General features: G+C 51.6%; 1 protein-coding gene across 11 annotated transcripts in view; it reads left to right on the forward strand.

Moving 5' to 3' along the window:
* LOC117639002 (polypyrimidine tract-binding protein 1) overlaps positions 1-25,212 on the forward strand; it is a 202,461-nt gene extending 177,249 nt beyond the window's left edge. For 10 of the 11 annotated variants that reach the window (XM_034374288.1, XM_034374292.1, XM_034374287.1 and 7 more), the window contains 13 exons: positions 5,269-5,412; positions 10,296-10,347; positions 10,697-10,755; positions 15,024-15,225; positions 16,145-16,234; positions 16,335-16,465; positions 18,860-18,893; positions 19,865-19,957; positions 20,042-20,258; positions 20,342-20,419; positions 20,540-20,602; positions 21,481-21,544; positions 21,631-25,212. In XM_034374288.1, the coding sequence (XP_034230179.1) occupies positions 5,269-5,412; positions 10,296-10,347; positions 10,697-10,755; positions 15,024-15,225; positions 16,145-16,234; positions 16,335-16,465; positions 18,860-18,893; positions 19,865-19,957; positions 20,042-20,258; positions 20,342-20,419; positions 20,540-20,602; positions 21,481-21,544; positions 21,631-21,699 (1,296 nt within the window). In that variant the 3' untranslated portion in view covers positions 21,700-25,212. The remainder of the gene's footprint in view (positions 1-5,268; positions 5,413-10,295; positions 10,348-10,696; positions 10,756-15,023; positions 15,226-16,144; positions 16,235-16,334; positions 16,466-18,859; positions 18,894-19,864; positions 19,958-20,041; positions 20,259-20,341; positions 20,420-20,539; positions 20,603-21,480; positions 21,545-21,630) is intronic. The other variant, XM_034374290.1, reaches the window with a different exon arrangement.
* The last annotated feature ends 1,512 nt before the right edge of the window (positions 25,213-26,724 follow it).

A 26,724-nucleotide genomic window follows, 5' to 3' on the forward strand; every position in this document is an offset into this window, starting at 1 on the left:
GACGACGCGACGCGGCGCGGCACCTGTGGCATGCCCCGCAGCACTGCATCTGTATGCAGTGGCCCTGCACCGCCCTGCACACGCCAGAAAGAGCGAGAGAGAGAGAGAGAGAGAGAGAGAGAGAGAGAGAGAGAGAGACGGAGCTGGCTTCCCTCCGGCCCGCGTGTGTGGCTTTTAGTCGCAGGCCGAGGACCTCGGCGAGGACCTCGGCAAGGGCCGCGGGGACGCGACGAACCGTGCCTCGACTCGGTTCACGCCCAATGGTCGCCCCTAACGGCGCCGCCGGGCCTGGCGCCCCTCGCCGCGCCCCGCGGCCCCAAGAAGAGGCTGCTGCAGCCCGCCGCCCGGATACCCAGCCGGGCCACGCCGGGCGGCGCGAGGCGGGGCGAGGGGCTGCAGATGGAGATAAAGGGGTCACGTTAGCTGTCCCCCGTGACAGGCGGCCCGCAGAAAATAAAGATGTGAGTCGATCTCCCTCGCCTGGCTGCCTGCCTGGCTGCCTGCCTGGGGTAGTAGACCTCTTCTCCGCGCTCGTCCCCTTTCGGATCCTCACCTGTCGCTGCTCCCCTCGCGCCGTCTTCCTTTTCCCCTTGGCTGCGTCCTCAGCGCCCCCGTGGGGGACCTCGCCTGCCGCGCCCCGCCCCGCCCTCGCCACGATGAGGACGAGGCCGTCAAGACCACCAGGGTGGGACTGCCTCTGCCTCCAGCCCGAGGTGGCGCGTGATAAACGCAGGGAGTGTTGAGCAAGGTGTTCGATGGCGGAGACGACCGTCTCTGTGCTCAGCGGGAGCCTCCCCCCCCCCTTTCCCCCGGCCCTCCTCAGCCCCCTTCCCTTCCGACATTACGTGGAATTGAATGTTGAATAAGGCAGAGGTGAGTGCTGCCGGTGCTGCCTCTACGCGCCCGACTCCCCGGGACTCCGGCAAGGGCCGGGGCGGGGCGGGGCGGGGCGGGGCGGGGCGGGACGAAGGGGCGTCCCCGTGAAATGTTGATCGTTGGGCCCTCCGCCCCGGCGGCCTGCAGCACGGCCTGCAGCACGGCCTGCAGCACGGCCTGCAGCACGGCCTGCAGCACGGCCTGCAGCACGGCCTGCAGCACGGCCTGCAGCACGGCCTGCAGCACGGCCTGCAGCACGGCCTGCAGCACGGCCTGCAGCACGGCCTGCAGCACGGCCTGCAGCACGGCCTGCAGCACGGCCTGCAGCACGGCCTGCAGCACGGCCTGCAGCACGGCCTGCAGCACGGCCTGCAGCACGGCCTGCAGCACGGCCTGCAGCACGGCCTGCAGCACGGCCTGCAGCACGGCCTGCAGCACGGCCTGCAGCACGGCCTGCAGCACGGCCTGCAGCACGGCCTGCAGCACGGCCTGCAGCACGGCCTGCAGCACGGCCTGCAGCACGGCCTGCAGCACGGCCTGCAGCACGGCCTGCAGCACGGCCTGCAGCGCCTCGCGGCGGCCGTGCCGCTGCGTGCCGCGACGCGCGCTCGCATCGTTTCACGGCCCCGCTTTGTTTTCATTCCGTTGTTAACGCGCTGCGCGGAGGACAGCAGCGCCTTTTGCCTTTTGGCGGTCGCCGGTCGCCGCGAAACGAACCGACGCGCTGCACGACGGGACTGCCGGCGGCGGTCTGTCCACGGTCAGTCTGCAGCAGACTGCTTCAGAGACTCGTTTTCGTCGCTCTATCTCTGTCGCTGGGGCGTCCTGCGTAGGTGCGAGAGAGACGGACAAAAACGGCTCTCCGAATCGGACCACCGCCAGTCTGCCCCGTGCCGGACAAATGGCTGGACGCGCAGGTGGCGGTGACGACTGTCCCGTCGGCTTTGCACGTGGTTTTTGCCCCACCTTTGTTTTTCAGTCGCCCTGTGTGTTTCTGTCTGTCGCTGCGTCCGGCGAATCTTGCGCGCCGTGGATGATGAATGCCCCGCCGTGAGTTGCACCCCCCCTCCCCCGCTCCGTCCGGCTGGACAAGCTTTACCACGGCACGCAGGAGAGGGATTGTGGCCTGCGCTTCCCCCCCCTCCCCCTCCGCCAACAACCTGGTCCAGTGCAGCGGCAAGGCCAGGCAAGGCCGGGCTGACAGAGGCGTGGCTTGGCGTCGTCCGCCGTGTGCTGGACGGCCTGGACGGCAGGACCACGGCGATGGCGTCACGTCCGCCAAGTCTCCCTCCCCGCCCCCGCGCTGCCCCCGCGCTGCCCCCGCGCTGCCCCCGAGTCCCTCTTGGACCCTCGCAGTACGTGCCCCGAGCTGCCCCGGCCGCCCCCTCCGCCCGCGGCCGCCCCTGGCCGGCCCCGGACGGCGCGGGGTTTAGGACAGAGCCAAGTAAGCCCTCCGCGGAGCGCTCAGTCGCCCGGGGGCCGCGGGGCCGCGGGGACGCCCTGGATGATCATTTTAAATGGCGCTGGCCTCGGTGCGCTCGCTGCGTGTGCTGACGCGGCGGACACGGCGGACATGGCCTCCGTCAAGCTGGCCGCCGAGGCAGAGTCCGAGGCCGCGCCGCGCTGGGGGCGAGTCGGAATGAGATGAGATGGGACACGGCGCGGTGAGCGGCGCGGCCTACCAAGCGATTCCGACGAGTCTTGTGTCGTCGCTCTGTCTCTCTCGCACCGCTGGGGGACGCGCCGTGAGTGCGAGAGAGACGGAGGCGCAACGGCTGAATGGGCACGCTGAAAGGCCCATTCGTATCCATAATAAAACACTGGCCGCTCCGCGCGCTCCGCTCAAGACGGCTGTCCCGTCCGCCGGCCGATGTTGCTTCCTGTCCGAAAGTGTGTTTCTGCCGGACCGCACCACGCAACGCGGCAACGCGCCGCCCCTCTGCCTTCTTCTTTATTTTATCTCTTCTTTTTTCCGTGTTTCCTCGCCGCCGCCCGGCCGCAAGGGAAGCCAGCCGCCCCGCCACGCGCCCCGGCCGCGCTGGCCGCTCCGCTCTGCGGTCTATTTAAGCGTCGGACTTAGAGAGACCGAGGCGACCGGGGGCTGGCCGGCCAGGGGGCTTACGTCTGAGCACATGAATCGTCTCTTTTTATTAAGAGAGTCGCGGCGTGGCGCGGCGTGGCGTGGCGTGGCGCGGTGTGCCGTCGGTGCATTAGGCGGAGACGGCCAGAGGCCTGCAGGCCTTGCCGCACCGCACCGGACTGGATATGGGTTTTGGATTTGCGGTGAGGTCACTCGCGCCGCCCCGCCGTCCCTGCTGTCCCCTGGAGGCACTGGCAGACGACTGGCAGAGGCCCCTCCGCGCCTGCGGCTGCCTACCGGCAGACTGATTCCCAGAGTCGCTTTCATCGCCCTGTCTCTATCGCACTCATGGCGCGTCCCGCGTAGGTGCGAGAGAGACAGAGCGACGGCTCCAGGACGGAGTCAGCCTGCGGGAAGCGCCTGCGAACCGCCGGGTAGGCAACCCGCGCGCACGCGTGTTCGGCGGCACTGCCTGCTCGGCAGGCGTTCCGCAGCCCGCCGTGCCGTGCCGTGCCGTGCCGTGCCGTGCCGTGCCGTGCCGTTTGGTGCGGTCGGTAGGCTCCAAGCATTTTCCCCGTTGCCTCTTTGTTTTTCCCGGCCCCCACATTGTTCGCTAGTTGTGCGCACGGCTCGGCGCGGCATCGAGTGCGGCGCGCCTTTGATGGGGCGCCGTGCTTGCGGCGTTGCGTTGAATTAGATCAGGAAGCAGCGGCGGGGGTTCGGGACTACACAGCGTTCCATACGGTTTCCCGGAGAGTGTGTGTGTGTGTGTGTGTGTGTGTCGAGAACAGGCCCCGCCCGCCGCCCCTGGTGGTATATGCTCAAGGGCCACATGTTGCTCCTCAACAGGCGGCTCTCTTGTGCAGGCCGCACGGCAGAGCGGGCAGAGCGGGCAGAGCGGCGCGGAGGCCCATCATGGGGATTATGATCCGCGCTCGAGCGGGGAACTCAATTTTTCCCGACACATCCTAGACTCGGCAGTGGGTCACTGGGCACGGGGTCGAGGAGGGGAGGGGAGGGGGGACGGACGACGCGGTCCTCGGGCGGCCGGGCGGAGAGCACTCTCCCTTCGTCAGGCTTTTGTGGCCTTAGTCCTTGCGGTGGGATTAATCCCCTCAGCATATACATCCATGTCTTCTGAAAGACGAGCGGTCCGCCTGCGCAGTCCCTCCCTGTCTGTCTGTCTCTGTCTGCTACATCCATCTGGCCCTCTGAAAACTCGGCGCTAAGTCTGCTGCGCAACTAACTTGTGGCGCCCCCGGAGTCTCCTTCCGGTGTGCCGTCCCGCCTCGCCTCGCGCCGCCATCTAGGCCGCCATTGACCCCGCATCCCTCGCGACATTGCCTGCGCGCCCCAACCGTTTTCGCAGCGATTCGGCTCGGCGCGCGCGAGTCGCGGGTTCGAACCCGGACGGCGGCGCCCCGTTTCACTCTGTGCGCTTTTTCGGCGGGATTGATGGCGATGTCGCTCGAGGCGCGGCGGAGGCAGCGCCGCGGTGGTGCTACTACAGTTACAGTGTGGTCGTCTTGGAGACTGCGCGTCGTGTCGTTATCCCAATTTACGGCCGTCCCCCGTTATGATTTTTCGCCCTTGGCATGCAGTCGGTGTAGCACCGCGCCTCGCCACGCCCTGCCACGCCTCGCCACGCCACGCCCCGCCACGCCTCGGCCGCCGCTTCGGTTTACGGCGCCGAATTCGCCTCTTACGGCTTTTACGGCGTCGGTGCGGTGCGGCGCGGCGCGGCCTTTCCGGAATTTGGACTCGATTCCTCGTGGATTCCTTTAGCGGGCTTTACGACTCTCGGGGGCTGCCTCTGTCGCTCACTGCCGGCCAGGATGGCGAGGGGGAATGGCAGGGGCGTCATTTGCCTGGCAGCGCGGCCCCGCGGCCCCCAAGCCCCGCGGGCCCCAAGCCCCGCGGCCCCCAAGCCCCGCGGCCCCGAGCCCCGCGGCCCCCAAGCCCCCTGCAGCACCTGTGCCGAGTCGTCTGATCGTTTGCCCCCTTTTAGAGGCCGAGGCGGAGCGAGGCGTGGCGCGGGCTGGTCAGTATGGTCAATGAAAGCGCGCGGGGATGAAAAAGTAAAAAGGAGATCCCCAAACGACAGAGGCTAAACGTCAGAGGCCGAACGGTCGAGGCTGCGCGGTAGAGGCCGAAACAGCAGAGGTCAAAACGACAGAGGCCGCAACGTCAAAATCTACAGAAAATGACAACCTCCCACCTCCTTGCGGGGCTGTTTGAGTCCGTCACACCGGAAAATGAAACCAGAAAATCGACTCGTGTTTCCTAACCCTCTCCTTCGCCTCTTGTTCCAGAACGCTTCCGCCCAGGCCGCGCTCCAGGCCGCGCAGGCCCTGTCCGGCTCGGCGCCCAACGAGGTGCAGGGAGGCCCCAACACCGTCCTCAGAGTCATCGTCGAGCACATGGTCTACCCCGTCACGTTGGACGTGTTGCATCAGGTGAGTGGCACAGCATCCCTTTGCGTTACGCAGTGGGCCAGAAGACCGGCCCCGGCGGCCAAAACTGTAGACACGTTTCGAGCTCCAGAGTCGCTAAACAGGACTCGAACCGAGCTTGTCACCCCACCAATAGATTCCTCGTTCAGAGCAATCCATTGGTGGGGTCACACGTTCGGTTCAAGTCCCATGTCGCGACTCTGGAGCTGAGAACGCGTCGGGGATTTTGTCCGCCTCCACCGGTCTCCTGACCCACTGTGCGTCCATCCGCGCCGAGTCCGTGTGTCTCGCCGAGACGGCCCCTCGCTTTACGAGGTCCGCGTCGTTAAAACTTTGGCCCGCCTGTGGCGCTGGGCGGCGTCACGTGACGTTTGTTGGCTTGTAGTTGTGACAGCGATACGATGTGACGATTGTGACGACCGGGCCGGCCTGGCCGAGGCCTGGCCGTGGGGCCGGGCCGCACGCGAGGGCGTGGCGTGTACAGTGTATACGCACCGAGTCGGAAGGGAAGGGGTGGCCTCGCGCTCTAGGGCGCACAGGAAATAAAAAGTTCTCCGTTTCAGTTTTGTGTTTCACCTTGACAATTATGTACAGTGTACAAACGGAGGTACAAGCTGCCCCGGCTTCGTTGTGTTTGCCGTTAGCCTACGAGCATCGGAAAGAAAATGTCCCGATCAAGAAGTCCTCGGCGCTGACAGTGAAACCCGCAATCACCCGGACGGCCCGGACGGGTGGCGTTGGACGTGGGCCTTCAGTCCGCTCCAGCCCCATCTGCGGCCCTCCCCTCCCCTCCGGCCGTGGCTCGCCCCCGCCGCCCCCTTGCGGTTGCATCGGCCCTGGTCGCCCCGATTCGGTGGTCGGCGCGGTCAGCGCGGCAGTGCGGGGTCGGCGTCCGCAGGGCTCGGGCAGGCGAGGCAGGCAGGGGGAGAAACTAGTTACTTAGTGGTGAATTAACCTCGACTACAACGGGCTTGTCGGTGCCAACAGCATTCCTGGACCGGACACTGGCGCGGCCGGGGCCCCGGCGGGGGTCGGTCCGCTGGAGTTGGCTACACTGTGACCGTTCGGTGGCGGAGGACGATGCACGGCGCGTACCAACTTTGGAAACCAAAAAAAAAAAAGGACATTGTTCCCGCCCCTGTTGTAAGGGACTCGCTAGCGCTCTGCATGATGCGGCGATGACAGCGCCAGTTTTGCCGCGTTTTACGTCCATTACTGACCGCTGCGCCGCGTAACGACCCCGCCGATGGCATGGCCCCGCCCCGCCCCGCCCCGTTCACTCTTCGCGGTGCGGCGCGCGGGGGAAGAGCGTATGATGGCTTCGGCAAATCCGCCCATTCCAGGTAGCAGATTGACGAGGGTCGTTACCGACGGGGAGCGGAGCGGAGGGGAGGGGGCCGGAGGGGCAGCGTACGTGCGTGGGCGGGGCGGCCCGAGGGGCTCCTTGATGGCGTCTGTGTAGCGGTGTGTGTGTCCGTGAGTGTCCGCGTCACTCTGTGTGACTGTGTGAGTATAAAAGTGCGTGCGACGGGCCGCTTACCGCGAGAAAGGAAAACATCAACACGGCCGGCCGGCAGGTCCTCTTGGAAATTGTCCTTACGACCCCCCCCCCTCCGTTCTGGTCATGCGGGGGTCGGCTGTAATCCATCAATTTGGCCGCTCCCCAAGCGCCTTTCGAGGCCCGTGCCGCGCAGCCGCGCTCCGCACCGGACAGTCGGCGGGGGGAAGGGAGGGGGGGGGGACTTCCGTGAACGCGGCCCACATTTTGGTTCACGGGGCCGTGAAGGCCGCGTAGGCCGTGAAGGGCAGGCGGGGCTGGCGGGGCTGGTAGGGTTGGCCGGGCGCCGGACTTGAGGGTTGCAGGCGGCGGCGCGGCGGTGTGGGTGAGGTAGGGCCAGGTGGGCCAGCAGGGCCGCAGGGCCGGGAGGGCAAGGGCCGCGCTAATGATGACAGATGTGGCCAGCATCCTTAAAGGGCGGCCAGAACTGCACGCCGAGAGAAAAGGGAAAGGGGGCGGGGGAAGGGGAAGGGGGGTGACGGCCCACTGGTTAAAATCGGGTCGAGCTAATGGAATACGGGTCAGCATGCGTCTTTGGGACTTGCCGGCCGATTCGGAAGAGTCGTTTTCGTCCCCCTGTCTCTCTTGGGGTGTCTCGTGTAGGTGCGAGAGAGACAGCGACGAAAACGGCTCTAGGAATCAGTGGCTGCCGATTGCACACGGGTCGGCTTGGGGTCGGCGGAGTGGCCCTTTACTTGGCCTCGCCCAGGGCAGGGCCCTGGGCCCTCGGGTCCGGGGAGGACAGACGGAGACAGCCGGTCGGCTCGGCGGCACGGCCATGCCTTGGCCATGCCTTGGCCATGCCTTGGCCATGCCTTGGCCATGCCTTGGCCATGCCTTGGCCATGCCGCGGTTATTGATCAGATCGCCGTCCAGGCCTTGCAGGCCGTCTGGCTGAGGGGCTGCCTGCCAGCTCAGGCTGCCCGGCTGGCTGGCTACCTGGCTGCCGGCGCTTGCCGTGGAGTGGAGGGCGTGCCAGAGGGTGAGCTGGCCAGCTAGCCGGCATATTTACGAGAGGGGCTGCACGCTGATTCCGCGAGCGCTCTCTGTCTCGCGCGAGGGACGCCCTACGAGTTCGAGCGAGCGAGAGAGAGAAAAGGAGAGAGAGAGAGAGAGAGAGAGAGAGAGAGAGAGAGAGAGAGAGAGAGAGAGAGAGAGAGAGACGTCCCGCCCGGGAATCAGTCCCCCGCGAGCCTCGGGCGGCTCGTTACGGCACGGTCACTTATCCTCATTATAGGTGAGGCGGGGCTGGCCGTCGTCCGACTCGCCGTCCGACGCACCTTGCCTTGACAGTGGCGGAGCGAACACGTCTGCCCGGGCTGTCTCGCGGCAGCACCCCCCCCCCTTTCAACCCTTGCTCGCGTCCGTCCGTCAACCTCCCTCTGGACGAGCACCTTGCTGCCAGGGCATTCCCCTTCCTCTTTGCTCTCCAGTCGCCGCGCTGTTCTCCATTCACTTTAAAACTGTTTGGTTTTAAAGTGTGCGAACACCCACCGCACCAAGCGGCGCCAAGCGGAGCGCGCGTGGAGGTCGCGCAATCGCAAGCGTGTGCCTCCGCTGGCCAAATTCATTACCGCCCCGCCGCTCCTCGTCTGAGAGAGAGAGAGTGGGACGTCGTCCCGAGATCCCCGCCCGTATTATGCACCCGGCATGAACTAGTGAATCTGACGTTAATTTCCAAGTTGGCGTCGCTTTCCCGGATCCGCCGCTCTCCCTCCTCTCCCCCGCGATCGCGGGGTGAGCCGCAGGCTGCTTCCGGACGGCGCCTCTCTGTCTCTCTCGCACTCGCGCCCCGTGGTCGCGGTGCGAGAGAGGCAGAGCGACGGCGCGGAACCACTCTCCCTGGAGGCTCCAGTCTGGAGGCTCCCACCTGGGGGGGGGACGCGGCCGGGGTGGTGATGGGCTGCTATTGCCAGGTATTACGCTCTGGAGATCCCATTTCAAGGCGAAACCGCTCCGGTATGCTAAATTGCCTCGGTGGTCCCGGTCGGTCCCGGTCGGTCCCCGTCGGTGTCCTCTGCGGCGCGGCACGCTCTCCCCTCGTTGAAGTCATTCGGCAGTGCTTCCACCCAATCAGCATCCACCCATCCAGCCACCGAACGCCGCTCGAACCGCAGTGCCAAGTGAAACGCCCTGGTGCTGGGAACCGAGTCCTGGGCGCTCTCATTCATAACTTAAATCGGTGCGCGAATTCGTTCTGTGAATGAGTCCCGCCGCACGGCCCGCACAACTCCCCCTCCTTCACTTAAAAAAAGGAAGAAGGTTTCGGTCAGACCGTACCTTTGGTGTACAGTAAATTGTACAGTCGTCAGCGAGAGGCACTCTGTGAAACAAAGCTCTTGTAACTTTCCTGTAAGCAGCCGAAAAACATTGCGCGCCCGTCGCAGTTCTCTTTTTAGGGGTTCCGACGAAGGAGGACCCCTATTGCCCGGGGCTCAGAATTCTTCTTCTACGGACCCCCCACGATGGACATTTCGCTCCCGCCATATTAATCCTTTTCATAATACAATAAAAAGTCCAGAAAATCTAAAAAATTTATCGTGGAAATTTTCCGTAAACGACTAAAACATAAATTTGCAACAATCAAGCACCCTTATCCGTTCACATTTTCCAGAAACGTTTCGAAGAAAAAATGTGCCACTCCTCAAAACTAAACTTCCTGCCTCATCAAAGTGACAAAAACTAATCACTGTTCTAAGAAAATGATAAAAACATGAAGAAAAAGTCTCCATGACAACGTCTCACTGCCAACGTACCAACTGTCAAAATTTTAAGTCCCTGATAAAAAGAAATGAAAACGCCGTAAAATTCGAAAATGCCAATGTTCACTCATTGCACACTGACAAGACATTTAAACATCATTCAAATCTGTCATTAGTAAAAGGTTCGCAGCAGAAAAGACAGAATAAATAGATTTTCGGGGGTTGGCAACAATTTTCCCGGCGTCTGCGCCCTTTCGAAAATCGCGAGGCTGAAAAAAACAAGTAGTCGCACATTGAAACTGCCTCTCCATTGTTGCTGAGGTTGGGTTGTTTGGCTTGCTTTTAAAGGCTGCGGTTCTCTCTCAGCCCCAAAATATAAAATTTACTCCCTTCTTCATCGTATTTCTAACTTCAAATCTTCTTTCATTAACTTACATTATTTCCACAACCGGAACACCGTGCAATGCGTAAGCATTGGAATTTTTTCCTTTCCTGGAAATGGCCTTGTTTCCGTCTTTCCGCTTAGAATCCCTGGAATCCAGACGCCGGAATGCTCATTGAAAATCAAACTTTGGCGGTCTGCGGCATTTCCTCATGGCATTCATGTCGGCCTATTTCTGTTTCAGCTCTTCTCGCGGTTCGGCAAAGTGCTCAAGATCGTCACCTTCACCAAAAACAGTAAGTGCACTTTACCTTTCGTTTCTCCCTTCGGACTTTCGGACGCTGGTGAACTTTAGTCCGCGGAACGCCCTCAGGGTGCGAGGAGGTGGTAAATCTGTAAACTATGGATTAACGTTTCTCATACTGTCAGCTGTATCTCAATAAATAACCCTATCCTTAGAACTCTCTAGATGCGATTCTCTGTATCACGTTACCTATTTTTCGTATTGGTTTAGGGTCATTTAGTCTCTTTGATGAAACGTTACCTTCGGTAAACTGTTGCTTTGGATCCGTTACATAACTCGTGTCTTTATCCGTAGCGAGTTTGTGTCTTCCTCTCTGAGCATGTTCCACTATCCTGTTTCAGACTCCTTCCAAGCTCTTATTCAGTACCCGGACGTGGTCACTGCTCAGTCAGCCAAACTGGTGAGTAAAGTCCTCGGAGGTCCTCTAAGGGCGCTGCCTCGGCCGTGCCACGCCTAACGTCCTTTTGATCGGACCCCAAGTGGGCGGGGGGGTGTGGATCAATTTAGTTTGTAAACACTACTGCTTTGGAATCTCCGCGCCGTCGGTGCAGCCAATGCCTCTTTGCAGAAAATTCTGTAAATTTTGGGGCCTTTTTTATGTTTCTTCCTTGGTTGCTTGCAGCGTATAACTGTAGGCTTCATGATGGTTTCGCGCGCAATGCTGTGACGACACACGTCGCAACGCCTACTCTGTTAGACGTGCGCACGTTGTCATTGCACGCTTCATTGGACTTCCAATTTGCGCTAGGAGACTAACGCAATGCCTCCGCCTCGTCTTGGCGGCTTGGCGGTGCAAGGCACTGTCAGGGTTTGTAGTGTAGGGCCTAACGGTGCGGGCCTTGTGTCGCCACTTAGCGTGCTCGGCACTTTGCCACTTTGGGTACGTTCTTCTTTTGATTACCGAAGCAGCAGCGGCGGCGGTCGTCGGCTCAGGGCGTAACTCTTGGCTTTCTCAATCTGCCGCAACAGGGCGTCTACTTTGTGTTCAGTCGTCCGTGGCGGGGCGGGGCGGGGTGGGGGTGAAAGTATAGTGTCACTTGTTGTAGGCCAGGCCGGCGGAGCGCGGAGCGGGCTCGCGGGGGGCGGGGCGGTGGAGTCGCCAAGAGAGGGCAGTTTGCAGAGTTGGGGCGGGGCGGGGCGCTTCTAATTACTCAACTCGATGTGGAGGGGGAGGGGCGGGGGGAGCTACAGGCCGCCGGCTCATTTCGTCGCGAGGGCCGTGCGGCAAAATCGACGGTTCCCTCTCTTTTTGGACGTTTTTCTCGTTCTCTACTCGAAAAGTGTTTTCGGCCGACTGGGGTGGCTCTGGCCGCTGTTCATGTCGGGATCAATGCCTTTGGTCGATGCCGTCGCCGCCCGGCTCGCCTAGGCTCGCCTAGACAGCCCGGGGTGCGACCGACTCGTGCGATGTGCCGCCGTTGCGTCGCGTTGCGCCGAACGCTCCCAGGGGACGTCCCTAAGCGGCCTCCCCCTTCTTCCCCCTCGCGCCTCAATTTGTCAAAAGGGGAGAAAGTTTCCGCCGTCGGTGCATGATGTGTCCACTTGGCCCCCGTGACCGGCAGGCCACGGCCGGCCGGCCGGCAGGGGAAGGTCGCCTAACTTACGGTGGGGTCTCACTGCCCGGGGCCGATATTGCGCGCTCACGGGCAGAGCGAGACACTCTCTCTTCTCTCTCTCTCTCTCTCTCTTCTCTCTCTCTCTCTTTCTCTCTCTCTCTCTCTCTCTCTCTCTCTCTCTCTCTCTCTCTCTCTTCTTCTCTCTCTCTCTCTTCTCTCTCTCTCTCTCTCTCTCTCTCTCTCTCTCTCTCTCTCTCTCTCTCTCTCTCTCTCTCTCTCTCTCTCTCTCTCTCTCTCTCTCTCTCTCTCTCTCACACACACACACACACACACACACTAACGCCAACGCCGAAAAGCCAATAAAGCCCTTGCTACCCCTCGTGTTTTGACAGACAGCTCCGGGGATATAATGTTACGGGCTGGCCGCGGGTCGCGACCAGAGGCCAAAGGATGGAGGAAACAGTGCGTTTGTCAGCGTTCCAAAACGTCACGACCAAACTCCTCTAGCAAAGGGGGTTAAGGCGCGTCGCACCAGCCGAGCGATCTAGAAGCTATCGCTTAGTCCAGCGGTTCCCAACCTTTTTCGGTTCGCGCCCCAAATTTGTAACAAAAATTTCCGCGGCCCCCAGGAAAAATTTCGCAACCCCACGCGACCCCTCCTTTAGCATGCCTTTGATAAAGTGCGATAATCCACCTTAGTTTGGGGAAGCAGTATTGCCGCAAAGTTGATCAAAACGGCCACAAATGTCTTTGAAAAATAGTGTTTTGGGCCGACTTTAAGCAGCCACTGCGTCTGATCCGAGGCGGTATTTCGTCCTCCCTCAACGGGCATTTGGTCTCTGGGCCTTCCTTTAACATGCCTTTGTTACGGAGTGCGATTATCGGCCTTAGTTTGGGAGCAGTATTGTCTCAAAGTTGATGAAAACAGTAAAAAATGCCTTTGAATGCCATTTTGATCCACTTTGAGACAACACTGCTCCCAAACTAAGGCCGATAATCGAACTCCGTAACAAAGGCATACTAAAGGAAGGTCCATAGACCAAATGCCCGCTGAGGGAGGACGAAATACCGCCTCGGATCAGAAGCAGTTGCTGCTTAAAGTCGGCCTAAAACACGAGTTTTCAAAGGCATTTTCGACCGTTTTGAACAATTCTGCCAGCCGGAAAACAGCCGCGACCCCTCGAAATTTTGGTTGGGAACCGCTGGCTTAGTCGCTCTGTCTCTCTCGCAATCTTCCCAAGAGCCCCGCGTGCGACAGAGGCAGAGTCGCTCGGCCGCGCTCCGTGCCGAGCGGGCCGAACGCGAGGCCGAACGCCTCGGGGATCTGGTGGCGAACCGAGTGTAGTGGTGCGGACCGTGCGGACTGCCGACCTCCAGACACCCCACTCACACACACGCACGTGTCCACACTCGCACTCCTCACACACACTATAGTGCTTTCGGGCCCACGCTGCGGGCACAAATGTTTGATGCGCCTTTGTAGCAAAGATACTTTCCCTATTTGCTTTACTTGGGTCGAGACCTCGACTTGGCCGCCCTTCGGCCGAGTGACCCGGAACGACACACCCATATCTCTCCACTCTTTCGGCGGCGCATGTTTGCGCGAAGCCCAAGCGCTAGGAAGGCTAGTTTGTGTTGTGTAGAGACCGGTTGGGGGGAGGGGTGGGGGTATTGACAAGGCCCAAACAGGAGGGGCGGCGGCGTAGCGGACAACGTGTGGTTACCACCGACCGGAACAAAACAACACCTAAGTCACCCACCGCGGCCCGCTCCCCATCTATTTTCAGGCCATTTTTGTGGTGGTGTGTGTGTTTTTTTTTTTGTGTCGTCTCGAATAATATATAAGGTCCGGCTGGCATGAATTCAAATCAATCAAAGCCCCCTGCGCCTCGCCCCGCCACGCCCCGCCACGCTGCGGTGTGTATTGCCACATTCAGTTTGACTGCCGCGCGGCCGAAAGATAAATTGACCGTCGCGCTGTCCTGCTGTGGCCAGGCTGTGCCATCCGCGTGAGTTTCGCTTCGCCCGCGGCGCCCGCGGCCACCGGTTACCGAGGCAACCGTGACGCGGGTGAAAAATAAAATGGGCACTGGAAAGTCAAGTGGGGCGCTATACCTGCTGCACGATGCATCGAGTGCGTCACGTGACGTCACGTCAGGCAGCAAGGAGGAAGGAGAGCGATCGGCAAGCGCAAATAACCTTGACGCGGTGCGAGCGAAGTGCCACTTTTAATTCCATTTCTCAATTTCGGCCATTTGTCCTCACTGAAAATTAAAGGTTGAGAATTCTGACGAAATTTCGGCGAGAGATCAAGTCAAAATTATCACAACATTTCGGCATGAATTATTCTACCACCCTATGTAACGTGGGGACCGCCAATTCGTGGCAAGAATTCTGGTTCTCAATTTCTCGCCTTTTTCAGTGCTTTTGTCAGGTTCACGGGTTGTGCAAACCGGCACGAAATTAAAAATTCGATCAAATTAGAGGGCTTTGGATTCCTGCTGCGTTATACGTACTGGAAAGAAATTGGGTGAAATGGAAACTGGGGATGGAACTTTCCATTTGACGCTGGGGGTCGTTTGGGGCGCAAGGCCCCCGCGAGTGAGGCGAGCCTTTAGGCCCCGCTGCCCCGCTGCCCCGCTGCCCCGCCGTCGCAATGAGGGGAATCTCCCGATGCGAGGCGCTGCGCCCGAACGGCCCGAACGGCCCGAACGGCCCGAACGGCCCGAACGGCCCGAACCCCGGCAGCCTTGCCGGCAGCGCTGGCCGTGCGAAAATGGGGGAACTAGGTGTGGGGTGGAGGCTGGGAGCGGCTCGGCGGCTCGGCCGATCTGTCATAGTCAATTAGGTTCCCACGGGCGTATTCAGGGCCTCTTTGTGGGCAGACGGGGCCCGGCCGGGTGTGCCGGGTGTGCCGGGCTGCGCCGTGCCGGTCTAGCCAAAAAAGGCACCGGGAGGGAGGGGGCAAGTGTGTGACTGTGTGGTGGGGCGGAGCCGCCGTCTCATCGGCCAAAAAAAATCGTCTCCGAGCCAAAAGGGCTGCCGCTGCTGTTGAACGCAATTCGCCAATTTAAGACAATGTGCCAATCCTGTCTGTCTGTTTGTCCCGCAGTCCCTGGACGGCCAGAACATCTACAACTCGTGCTGCACGCTGCGGATTGAGTACTCCAAGCTGAGCAACCTCAACGTCAAGTACAACAACGACAAGAGCAGGGACTACACCAACCCCGGGCTGCCCACCGGGGACGCGGGCATGGAGATGGGCTCCATGGGGGCGTTGGGCCCGCTGGGGCTCGGCATGGCCGGGCTGGGAGGTAAGTGCGACAAGGACGTTGCCTGTAGGGGGCAATGCGGGTTGCCTACCGTCGCCAGTGTTGGGAATGCCGTAATACACGGTTTTTTGTACAGGGTATTGCGCGAGTGTTTACCCCCTCACGGGTCCGGATTGCTTCGGAATACCCGGTTCCACCCTAAACCACCCCATTTTCGGAACCGCCACTCAAGTGCGGCGGGGAAGGTTGTGATGAACGATGGCCAAATATTTGCCCCTTTGGTTCGATTTCGGGGACGCGTTGGCGCCGCGATAAATTAACCTGCGTCAAGGTGGCCCGCCTGCCTGCCTCCTTGCCTGCGGTCTGATTCCAAAAGTCGTTCCCGTCGCACTGTCTCTCTCGCACTCGAGGGGCGTCCCGTATAGGTGCGAGAGAGACAGAGCGACAAAACTCAGTCTGCAGCGCGGCGTAGCGTGGCGCAGAGCGGCCAATTGAAATATTCAAATTGGCCGGAGTGCCTCGTTGGCACTCTGTGCTAAGAAGCGCAAAGCTGGCCTGCCTGGCCTGGCGTGGCGTGGTGGAGGCCAAGAACGCCAAGCGCGGGGCGCGGGGCGGGGCCGCGGGGCCGCACAGCACAGTGCAGGCAGTGCAGGCCTTCGGCCTTCCCCCGCCGCTCGCGCGCCATTGTCTGCCATACCCCTTGTTTCTGTTTCTTTGCTTCTTTCACGAGGCGCCGCGCCGCGCCGTTCGAGTGGCGAAAACAATCGGAAAGCGACTTCATTTCCTGAAATGATGTTTTTTTTTTCTTGAGTGTTTTCGTGGAGCGGAGGTACTGAGGTGTTCGGTCCGCCCGGTCCCTGCACCGTCCCTCATCCATTTACGCGAACCTTTTTAACGAGGACTTTGTTCTCCTCTCGCGACGTTGCCGCGTTGCTCTCACTCTCTGCCCCTCTGCTTGCAGGTGCCGCTGGTGTGCTGGCCTCTCCCTTCGCCGCCATGCACGGCCTGGGATCACCGCTGACAGGACCCTACGGCAACTCAGCTGTGGGAGGTAGGCCTCGTCGCCGTCCTCTGTTCCAATCCAAGGAGGTGCTTCTGCCTTTTGGTCTTGCTTTTCCCTCTGACTGACGCCGTGCTTGCTCTGTCGACAGCCGCGGCGGGCATGCCCCTGGCCGGCTTCTCCCTGCCCGGCGCCGCCAACGCCCTGGGCGCCGCGGGGCTGCGGTTAACCGGCCAGCCCGGCGGCCAGTGCGTCCTCCTCGTGAGCAACCTGAATGAGGAGGTACGTACCGATCACCTTGCCGAGCGCCTAGGGCACAGCAGGCGTGGCACACTGTACCGAGTAGCGGCGCTGCCTGCCGCCTGCTGTGCCCGAGGCTGTGCCCGAGGCTGTGCCCGAGGCTGTGCCCCTGACCCAGTCGCTCTGGGCGAAAGTCCCGAAGAGCGACCGTTGCGTCCAGCACACTGACTCCGTCGCCGGTTTCGTCGCTTTTTCCCTCTCATACCCATAGGGCGTTTCGGAGGGAAGTCCCAGTGGCGGATCCAGAGGCGGGCTGAGGGGGGGGGGCAAAGATGCACTTTTCGCCTACTTACAGGGGGTAAAGAGTGGCTATCTCGGGGCCAAGGGTGTGTCAATTGTTCTTTTGCCCCCTCCCCCATATTTTCCCCCTCTGGATCCGCGCCTGCTGAGGGGAGCGAGAGAGACAGAGCGACGAAGCATTGTCGAACGCACGTGTCGAACACGGGCACCGTTGCTCAAAAGTTGGTTTGGGCTCTCTGCGCCGCGAGACGAAATCGACCGTAGGAACCGCGGCCATTGGCATTGGCGTGGAATGATGTAGAGAAACGCAGGGCACTGTTTTCGCCCTCAAACTTCCCCACGCTGGTGTACCAGGCAGATAATCATGTGCTTCTCTGTTCGCAGAGATGGTCTCCTTTCAAAAATTTTGGCCATGTTTTGTATATGTGTGTTCTTTCTTTATTTCGATTTTTATTGGTTTTGTCTAGTATATGCATGAGGGATTTCAAATTTCCATGAGTTCGAGCCATTTACAAATTAGATCTGTAGTTTTGGTTTTGTTGTTGTTTATTTTGTTTTTAACTTCTTATGATTTGCTTTTTTTTAACTTTAACAATAGTTTCCATTTTATCCTTACTTTCTCGCATTTCATGAGGATTTATAAAACCCTCCAAGTCCGGCTTGAATTGAATACAGTAATTGCCAAGGGTCTGACCATTTTGATCACTAGTGTCAGGATTATGCCGGCAGCCGGCACTGTGATTCATATTCTGAATGAAAATGGGAAGCCCATTCTTTGATTTCAACCTCCATCTGGGTATTTTTTTTGTTTTGGTTTTGTTTTTTCCTTTAGTTTGTGTCTGACTTTTTAATATTTTTATGATCTCTGAAGTGAATGGTCAAAGTACAATGGTTTTTGCACAGTGTGTGCGCATTTGGTTGTTTCATTTTAAATGTAATTGTAAGATTCAAGCATATTTACACACATTAATTATGTATCAAACTTTCCCATTTTCTCCGGTATCGAAATTCATAGTGATAGTATGTACTATAGGAAGTGTAATTGTTGAGATAGCAAATGTAGTTGATAATATGCCACAATCTTGTCCATACTGGGCAATTAAAGACATAAAAGTAGAGTAGCTATGATGTGATAGTTTTTTGCAAGGTTACAAATATAATGTACATTCCAGAGTGAGTCTGTGTGAGTGAGTGCTTGTACACCTGCTCAAGCATATACAATTTAATGTGACTCTAGTAGCTTAGTCAATTTGCACCCATCTATGTAGCAGAAAGCCTGGTTTTGTTTTATTTTCTTATCACCTAAAAAAAAATGAATTTAATGATCAATGCTGATATTGTATCTGACATTAAATTAAACAATTTCACTATGGAATTATTTCAAATAATAGAATTAAAGATGAGACCACCTATGGTCATGCTCCACCAAAATTGTCAAAATATGACTGTTTATCTTTAACCCTTTAATTTGTGAATGAATCTCAATCTTTTTGAAATGATTTGTAAAATTTCAGAGTTTCAGAGTTTGGTTTTAAGGCTCTCAAGCAAAATTATTTCATGCATTTATAACCGTTTTCTCAATACCCAATGCAACTTTGCATTCCCTTTTTACTTCCTCTTTTTTTTTTTTTTTGCCTGGCTAGTGTTGGTGGGATGTGTGCTTCAAGTTGGAAATCAAATATACAGTAAGGTGTTAGAACATTGCTAGAATCGCAGTCCTATTCTTTACGAATGTTTTATTATATCTTTCATCAAGAAAGAGGATCTTGCTGATACCTTGATCCTTTTCTGACACTCCATTTTTCGTGTGTTTGCCAGAGAGTGCTAGAAATTCCCATTAGATGCATACCTCATCCACTTGCTTGCTCACTCACTCACAGACTTGCTTTGAATCCTTTGCGCCCCAACTTTATTTGTTTTCTTCCGATTTTCCTGACTCATTAGTAACAGATTCAATTCATCAAATCCTCTTTTAAATGCGGAACTATTTCTGCCTGTCTTTAATATTTTTTTTATTTTCCACAAAAAGCTAATGTTTCTCTTGTATTTGTTTTTCTTTCCGTTTCTGGTGCCTTCCTGGCGGTGTCACTCCTGCCAACCGACAACGCCTCTCTTGTGCTGTCTCTCCCTTCGTAGATGGTCACGCCTGATGCTCTCTTTACCCTATTCGGTATGTTATTGCACACGATTTTCACTGTGTTTCAGTTCTGTTCATGTGGTATGACTGCTACCCAGTCTCTTAAATTTTCATTTAACAGATTGTTTTTATTTGGTTGTTTTTGTTGGGAGCCTAAGTTAATACACAAATGTTTTTTAAATATGTTCACTACACATGAAATCCTTAAAGGAAAGGGATTATTAAGTGAAAATGGTGTTGGACCCAGTTAGCGTTTCCTAAGTTCAACCTTACAGACAGCTAGCTGTGCATAGTCAAACCTATGGAAATATTAGTCTCTAACCATGCTACCTTAGTGAGTCCTTAAATTGCTTTGTAGGTATTAGGCTAACCCTTTTGTATCCTTGATTTTCCTCCCATGCATGGTAAACCATGCTCTTCCATCAAACTCTTCCATTTCATTTTTCACGTTTGGATCATTTGCTACACTCACAGTGTTGATTTTCACTGATACAGTAGTATTAAAGAATATGTTTTTGTAATATGCATCGAGCTCCCACAGTAAATCCAAGTGTAACTGCTTAACAGCACCAAGGGTCAGTGTTTCAGTTTTTCGATTTCAATCCCCTTTAATAAGAGTATTTTGGGAGTGAAAAAAATATTTATCAATTCGTCAATGTTTCCCCAAAATTTGTGGAAGGATGAATGATGCTTTTATGCTTGATGCATGAGTAAAATAATGAAGTAAGCATGTCCATAGTCACCACGTTTGGTATATTGAATTTTATGATTGCAGTCCACATGATTTTTGTTTTGAAATGCTAGAAAAGATTGATTTCTCTCCTTTTTAATATTGATACAGATGCTCACAGTTAGACACACAATAGTTTGGGGAATTTTTAGAGGTTGTTTTTTTTTGTTGTTATTATTAATCTTTCTTTTTATCAGGCACATTTTTAAAAATAAGCTGCAATATGCTTCTAATGTGGAGCTTGGCTGACTGAAATTTTCATTTTTCCATGCAGGTGTATATGGGGATGTACAACGCGTAAAGATACTGTACAACAAGAAAGACAGTGCACTTATTCAGATGGCCGAGCCACACCAGGCAAATTTAGGTGAGTAGTCTTACTTTCATTTTTACAACAAACATGTTTTTCATTGTTTTTCTTTTTAAATAACTTTTGACTATTTTGTTTCAGCTATGACTCATATGGATAAGCTACGAATGTTTGGGAAGCAAATTCGTGTTATGCCGTCCAAGCACCTTAATGTGCAATTACCCAAAGAAGGCCAACCTGATGCTGGACTCACTAAAGACTATACCACATCACCACTTCATCGTTTCAAAAAGCCAGGCTCAAAGAACTATCAGAATATTTACCCCCCATCTGCTACATTACACCTATCGAACATTCCGTGAGTACCAGTATCACTATGTGTTTATTTAGAATCAATCAATCAATCAAGCTGAATGAAATAATCAAAACTGTTTTCTTCAGGCCCAGTGTATCTGAAGAAGAGATCACAGAAGCATTTGTCAAGAATGGTTTTCAAGTTAAAGGATTTAAGTTTTTCCCGTAAGTACTTTAAAAATCATCAAAACTTTTTGCAGAAACAGTATCACTGCACTTTTGTTGAGCATCAAAAACCTTTTTGAGCAGTAAAATTTTTGTTACTTCTGCCAATTCCTCATACAGGTCATATGTTAAATTATCGAAGGAAGATGCAAGTGAATCAGTCCTGGAGTTATCTTCTGACTTGTAAGGATCCTTGAGTGCAGTGTGCTGGGTGTTAACCTTATTGAATTTGCCTTTTAAATATGTAATACGTATCTGTGTTTTAGTGTACACACTATTGAATTTCACTTTGCACAAGAAATTTCTTTACAATGTGAAAAGAAATATGCAATCTACTTATAATGCTTTGGCCTGTAAAAACTGATGTTGAGCTACATACATCTTAATCACAAGAGATTGCTGACAGCACTAACATCATTGTATCATTCATTGTACACATTGGGTTGTGATGGTTGAAACAACAGAAAGCCTAGATGTCTCCATTATAAGGGTTGCAGGAGTTGATAAAATACTACAGTATATTTTCAGCTGGTCCAAGCTTCTCAAGACTTAGTCATGTCTTCCTTTGAATAGTCCTTCAAAATTTATTCCTGTCAAATTAATCTCACAGTGAACACGAATATGCAACCTGTACAAATTAACGTAAATGCAATCATATTTTATGCAAGGTTGGCTAACACCCAATGAAACATAAATGTGTGATACAAAATAATTTGCATGAGATGTTGGTTTGCTGCATTCAGTAATACCTTGATACCTTGATTTGTTGTGGACAGATTTAACTTTTCATATCCTGGTATATTTTTTTGTTGGTATACTGTTATGGCATACAAAGCCTTGCTTTGATTTAATATTTGAATGTGTTGCGCAAATGAAAGGCATTATTTCTTTCCATGCACTATTTCAAAATAAATTTGGATTTGTATGCATATAAGTGTGAGATGTGTGAGTGTGCGAGTGTGTGTTTGTACTAAGTTGGTTTGCTCATTTGTGTGTTTTGCTTTTTTCAAAAAAAATCTTCACATTTTAAAAATTGTTTCTTTTTTTTTTTTTTTTTGCAGGAAAGACAGGAAGATGGCTCTCATTCAACTTTCATCAATGGATGAAGCAGTTAGTGCTTTAATTGTGAGTCTATCGATTGCAGTTTAGATTCTGCCTTTGCTGTTTTCACAATTTGACATTAATTTAACACAATTGTTTTATTTCTACAGAAAATGCATAACTACCAACTGAGTGAACAAAACCATCTTCGAGTATCCTTCTCGAAGTCCAACATCTAAGTGCCTCTGTGCTGTGCTTCCTAATCAGCTTGTGCATTCTCATTCAACTCATCTACTTATGCTAAGACTTGCAGTGAAGCACACAGTGGTGATGTGGGGTGACCTAAAGTGATGCAGCATTAGAAATCCACAACCTACAGACTTTTAATATAATGAAACTGTTACTGATGTCATAGTGTGGTAGGGAAATGCCCTGACTGTGACAAAAATATTTATAGTATGATCTTAAAGCATTGTAATTTAGGCAGAACATTGATGAATCACGACTTTTTACCATTTGAAACTTGTGTTTGTGACATAGATGATTTAAGTGTTCATAATACAGTTTTTATGTAAGAAATGTTCAGATTTTCATGTTTCTTTGAAGAATGTGTTGTGAGAAATCAAATGAAATGTTAACTTGTTAAAATTTTCATTTTATGTTGTGTGATTTGTTATTGTTTTACCAGCTGGCAGGAAATGAAAGTAGGACTTAAGCTGATGATTTTACAGATACTAGGATGGTGTTCGTTTGAGATTGAAATGCCATTGTTGTATTGCTGTAATATATTTTAGTTTTCCTTTGTTGATATTATTAAGTAACAGTCTTGAGTAGTACAAGCATGTAGAATGGTATGATATTTTTATAAAAGTATGTGAAATAAGTAATCAAGTTTTACACTTGTAATAGTTTATGACAGTACATTAGCAGATATTTGCAGTTATTAAAAATCAAGACAGTCAAAAATTTATAGGAACCTTATATTGACATTGATTTCTTTATAATGTTCCCAAACTTGAGGCAAGGTTGAGTAAGCATCAAGTTTTAGTGCAGAAAACAAGAGAGATAGAGAAATTACACTCAGATATTTTAATGGGAACTAAAGACACAAAGCTTCATTTAAATGTTGTTATTGAAATCCAAGGTTCCTGTGGCTATGTAGACAGTATAATAGTGGGCTAAGACAGTGCAACATCGCATGTAAAGTAAATCAGAGATCACCAAAAAATATTCTTAGGTATATAAGTCAATTTCTTTTACCCTATTATTTATGTTCAAATCATTCCAAAGGGAGCTGTAGGAAATCTTGTTGGGCAGAGTGGGATGAAATACAAAATCAGTAGTGTTTTATCTATGTTTCTTAATGTAATATTTTGGTAAATTCAAAATTCTTGACAGTCCAACAATATCAGCCCTCCAAATGAATTCCTCTTCTGTATTTTTAATTCAACCATTGAGAGTTGAAGCTATGATTGTAAAATGTGTATTTTATGCCAAACTGGATTTTATTCATACAGATGTATTATGTTTGACAAAGTTTAATGAATGCATAGTTAATTTATTGTTAATGTTAGACAGTGTTTTAGGATTCAATCCAGTTATGTTACTATTGGAAGAGTTAGAAAACGTAGAGCCTACAAAGTAGATTAGTAGGTCTGTGGTGCTGCTTGAGGCAGCTGTTTTATTTCTCGAATCTCTGTCTATCTTGTCATTTCCCCTACCTCTGTATACACTCTCTCTCTTTTTCTCTCTGTTTCGGTATCTAGACATGTGATGGAGGTACGCTGGAGAGCCACTGGCATTTTTATTGCAGACTATTGTTAGTGACTGTCCCCAGTACTACTTTTATCATAGGTTGTTTCAAATGTGTGTGCCAAAAGTTAAAACCTGATATGCATCTTGCAGCCTTTGTGTTTGTTTCTGTTATATTGATACGAATCTCATTCCTTTGTGTCCATGCTTAATTTATTTGTTTTGTGATGTGGTCTGTTGTGTGGAATAGTTAGTGGCCCCTTCACATATCAACATTTATGTAAATACTTAAAGCCAGTATTGTTTGCATAGCTTTAAATATTAAGATAGTGATATTTCATGAAGATATGAACCACAGGGTTGGTCTGTTTGGTTTTCTTGTTCCCTGTTGTATTTATGTATGTATGTAAGTATGTATGTAAGTAGATGTGTATGTGTGTATATTATATAAGAGGGCTGAAAATGGACAATCATTAGTGTGAAGCCAGGGTCAGCTCCCTTTCCGCTGGAGATTGGAAAGCAGAGTAAAGCAGAGTGTTAATAGTAGTGATTTTCAAAGCAGAACTCTGCACACATATCAATTTGTTCAAAATCAATGCTATTTTTGTACCTCTCGTCATAAAAATAGATGGGGCAAATTATATCTAAAGAAAAATCTTTGCAGTCCTTCCAATTCCAAAACAATTTTACTGTATCTGTATAATTTTAGGCAAGCAGTTTCAGAGTTTCCGACTGCAAATGCAATGAATTTTGGGTTCAATACATAAACTTTCTGTTTTGGTTAGTCATGGGAAGCGAGTTAAAAGCCAGCGTTGGAAGGGAGGTGTACGAGATCGGCATTACTGAATACCAAGAAACTTTGTTTAATTTGGATCTCACTTGGTTGCTTTGTTCACCGTTAAATTGTCAACTTTCCACACCTGCTGCAATACACAAAGGACAACCCTTGTTTGCATATCGTAAAACTGTATAACCACCATTTTGTCTCTAAATTGTCAATCGTAGTTTGAGAGCTCATTTTAAATATTTCTGAAAGGGAACATGAGCTCAGGTCTGAGCCTTGTCCTCCAGCCCTACTTCTGATTTTAGGATTAGGAATGGTTTTTGAATTGGTGCCATTCGAAGATTGAAAATGGAAGCTTCAGGCTTCGACAACATGCTTTCTTTGCAACTGCTATGTTTTTAACATATCGTATCCATCATTAAATAAACAGTTTTATGAGCGTTCTTTTGTTAATGTCAACAGCCTTCAGGTATTAATGGACCAAATTTAAAATGGAACCTTTTGTTAGGACTCATGGGTTGGGTGGAAAGGGCCCCAAATGGAACTCATTCTTCGGTATTGTATTTGAAAGGTAATTTCATCTGACTTCCACAAATTGATGGGATCAAAGCAACTGAGCCTTATAGCTAGTTTGTAACAAAGTGACTTAACATTAGTTAGTGGGACCCTCAGTATATTAGAGTTTTTCCTGTCATACTAAACAGTTAATACATGTCTGTGAACATGGAAAAAAAGCCAAATCATGTGTAACATTATGTTTCAGTTCTTTTCCCTCTTGAGCTTCCTGTAAATCAATTATTTTTCCCCCAATCAAGTTTTTTGTCATGGTGCTGAAAATCCAGATCAATGCTTAACTCTGCTCCCCAGAAGTCGCGCTGATCATGAATGTGTAGCATGGTCAAAAGTTGAATCTCTTGTATTTTATAATATGATTGTTATAGTTTCAAACGACAGCTCTAAAAGAGTTTATGTGAAGTTATAAAACATGGCCTTCCATTGTTTTGTGTTCCCATTTGTAGATTTAGATAGTAGATAACTTTTTTTAAATTTTCTGTTAGCTGATAACGAGCGACAAGGTGTGAATGAAAATGAGAGTGAATGTCCATGTTGATAAACCACGCATTAAGAATGTGAGAAGAACAAGGATGTGTCCTTTTTTTACTTTTTATTCATGTGTTACATAGTGAGTAATAGATGGATGCAGTGCTCTAATGCACTTTTGTTGTTTTAATTGTTCAAGATATTTTCAAATCAAATCAAATCAATTTATTTGTACCAACTTGCAACAGTAATGTACAACGTCATGTATATATAACAGGAAAATAAATAGGTGTTGGAACCACAAGTACAGAGAGAATAAATAGGGAAACACAAGTACAAGAAGGGAACAGTCAGAGATCACTTGTTAGGTACAACTCCTTATCGATAAGGTAGTTTTTAAGGGATCTTTTGAACAACTGGGGATCGGGAATATTTTTAATTCTAGGGGGGAGTTTATTTAAAAAAATAGAACCTTCATTTAAGGCATCATGTTTGCCAAAGTCACCCTTATAAAATTTGATATGGATATCGTTTTTCTTACGCGTATCGTGAGAATGAATGTCTGAATTTAGAAGAGTAGAATTAGATTTTTTGGCATATAGAACGCGTAAGAAGATGTACAGGGATGGGAGTGTAAGAATTTTGAATTTTTTGAAGATAGTTCTACATGAGGCATCGAATTGCAAGTTCGCGAGTATCCTTATAGCTCTTTTTTGGAGCTTGAAAATTTTAGTAAACCTGAAAGAAGCTGCACTCCCCCAGCTTAGAAGTCCGTAGCTCATATGTGAGAAGAAGGTAGCGTAATAGACATTAAGAAGTAAGTTCGGGGGGAGGCATTGGGATAACTGTCTAAGCAAGAAGATGCTAGATCTGAGTTTCTTGGTAAGTTCGTCCAGATGAACAGACCAATTTAAATTTTTATCCAAATAGAGGCCGAGGAACTTAACAAAATCATCTTCTTGAATATTGGAATTTTCGATTTGCAAAGATATTTTCGGGCTATCCATTCTATTTTTAAGGGTGAAATGAAGGCAATTTGTCTTAGTGACATTACAGATTAAATTTAGTTTAGATAGGAATTTAATTACATCGCGAAGAATAGTGCTAGCGTAATTTTGAAGGGCATTGGTAGTATCAGCAGTAACAATAAGATTTGCATCATCTGCATAGAAGACTGGTCTACAGTTACCATTTGAATGTTGTAGGATATAATACTTCAGTTCATTAATGTAGATTAAGAATAATAATGGTCCTAGGATACTACCTTGTGGCACGCCAAAGAGGGTAGTTAGGAAGTTAGATAGGTAGGTATGAATAGTATCATGCTTGAGTTTTTTTAGGGATACGCATTGTTTGCGTTCACTTAGATAAGATTTCAACCAGGTATTAGGAATACCTCTTATACCATAATGATCGAGAATTTGTACAAGTTTCAGGTGATCAACACAGTCAAATGCTTTAGACATATCTAGGAACAGACCAAGTACTTTCTGATTTGAGTTTAAAGCATCAGTAATTAGTTCAACAGCAAAGGCTGTGGCATGCGAAGTGGATAGCCCTTTTTGGAAGCCGAATTGTTCTTTAGCTATAATATTATTTTTCGAAGTAAAATTTGAGAGGCGGCTATAATAACATTTTTTCGTATATTTTAGCAATATTTAGGGAGAGGGTAAGGGAGAGGGTATTT

Source organism: Thrips palmi, unplaced genomic scaffold (genome assembly GCF_012932325.1).
Source record: "Thrips palmi isolate BJ-2018 unplaced genomic scaffold, TpBJ-2018v1 HiC_scaffold_10, whole genome shotgun sequence".
In the NCBI taxonomy this organism is placed as follows: Eukaryota; Metazoa; Arthropoda; class Insecta; order Thysanoptera; family Thripidae; genus Thrips; species Thrips palmi.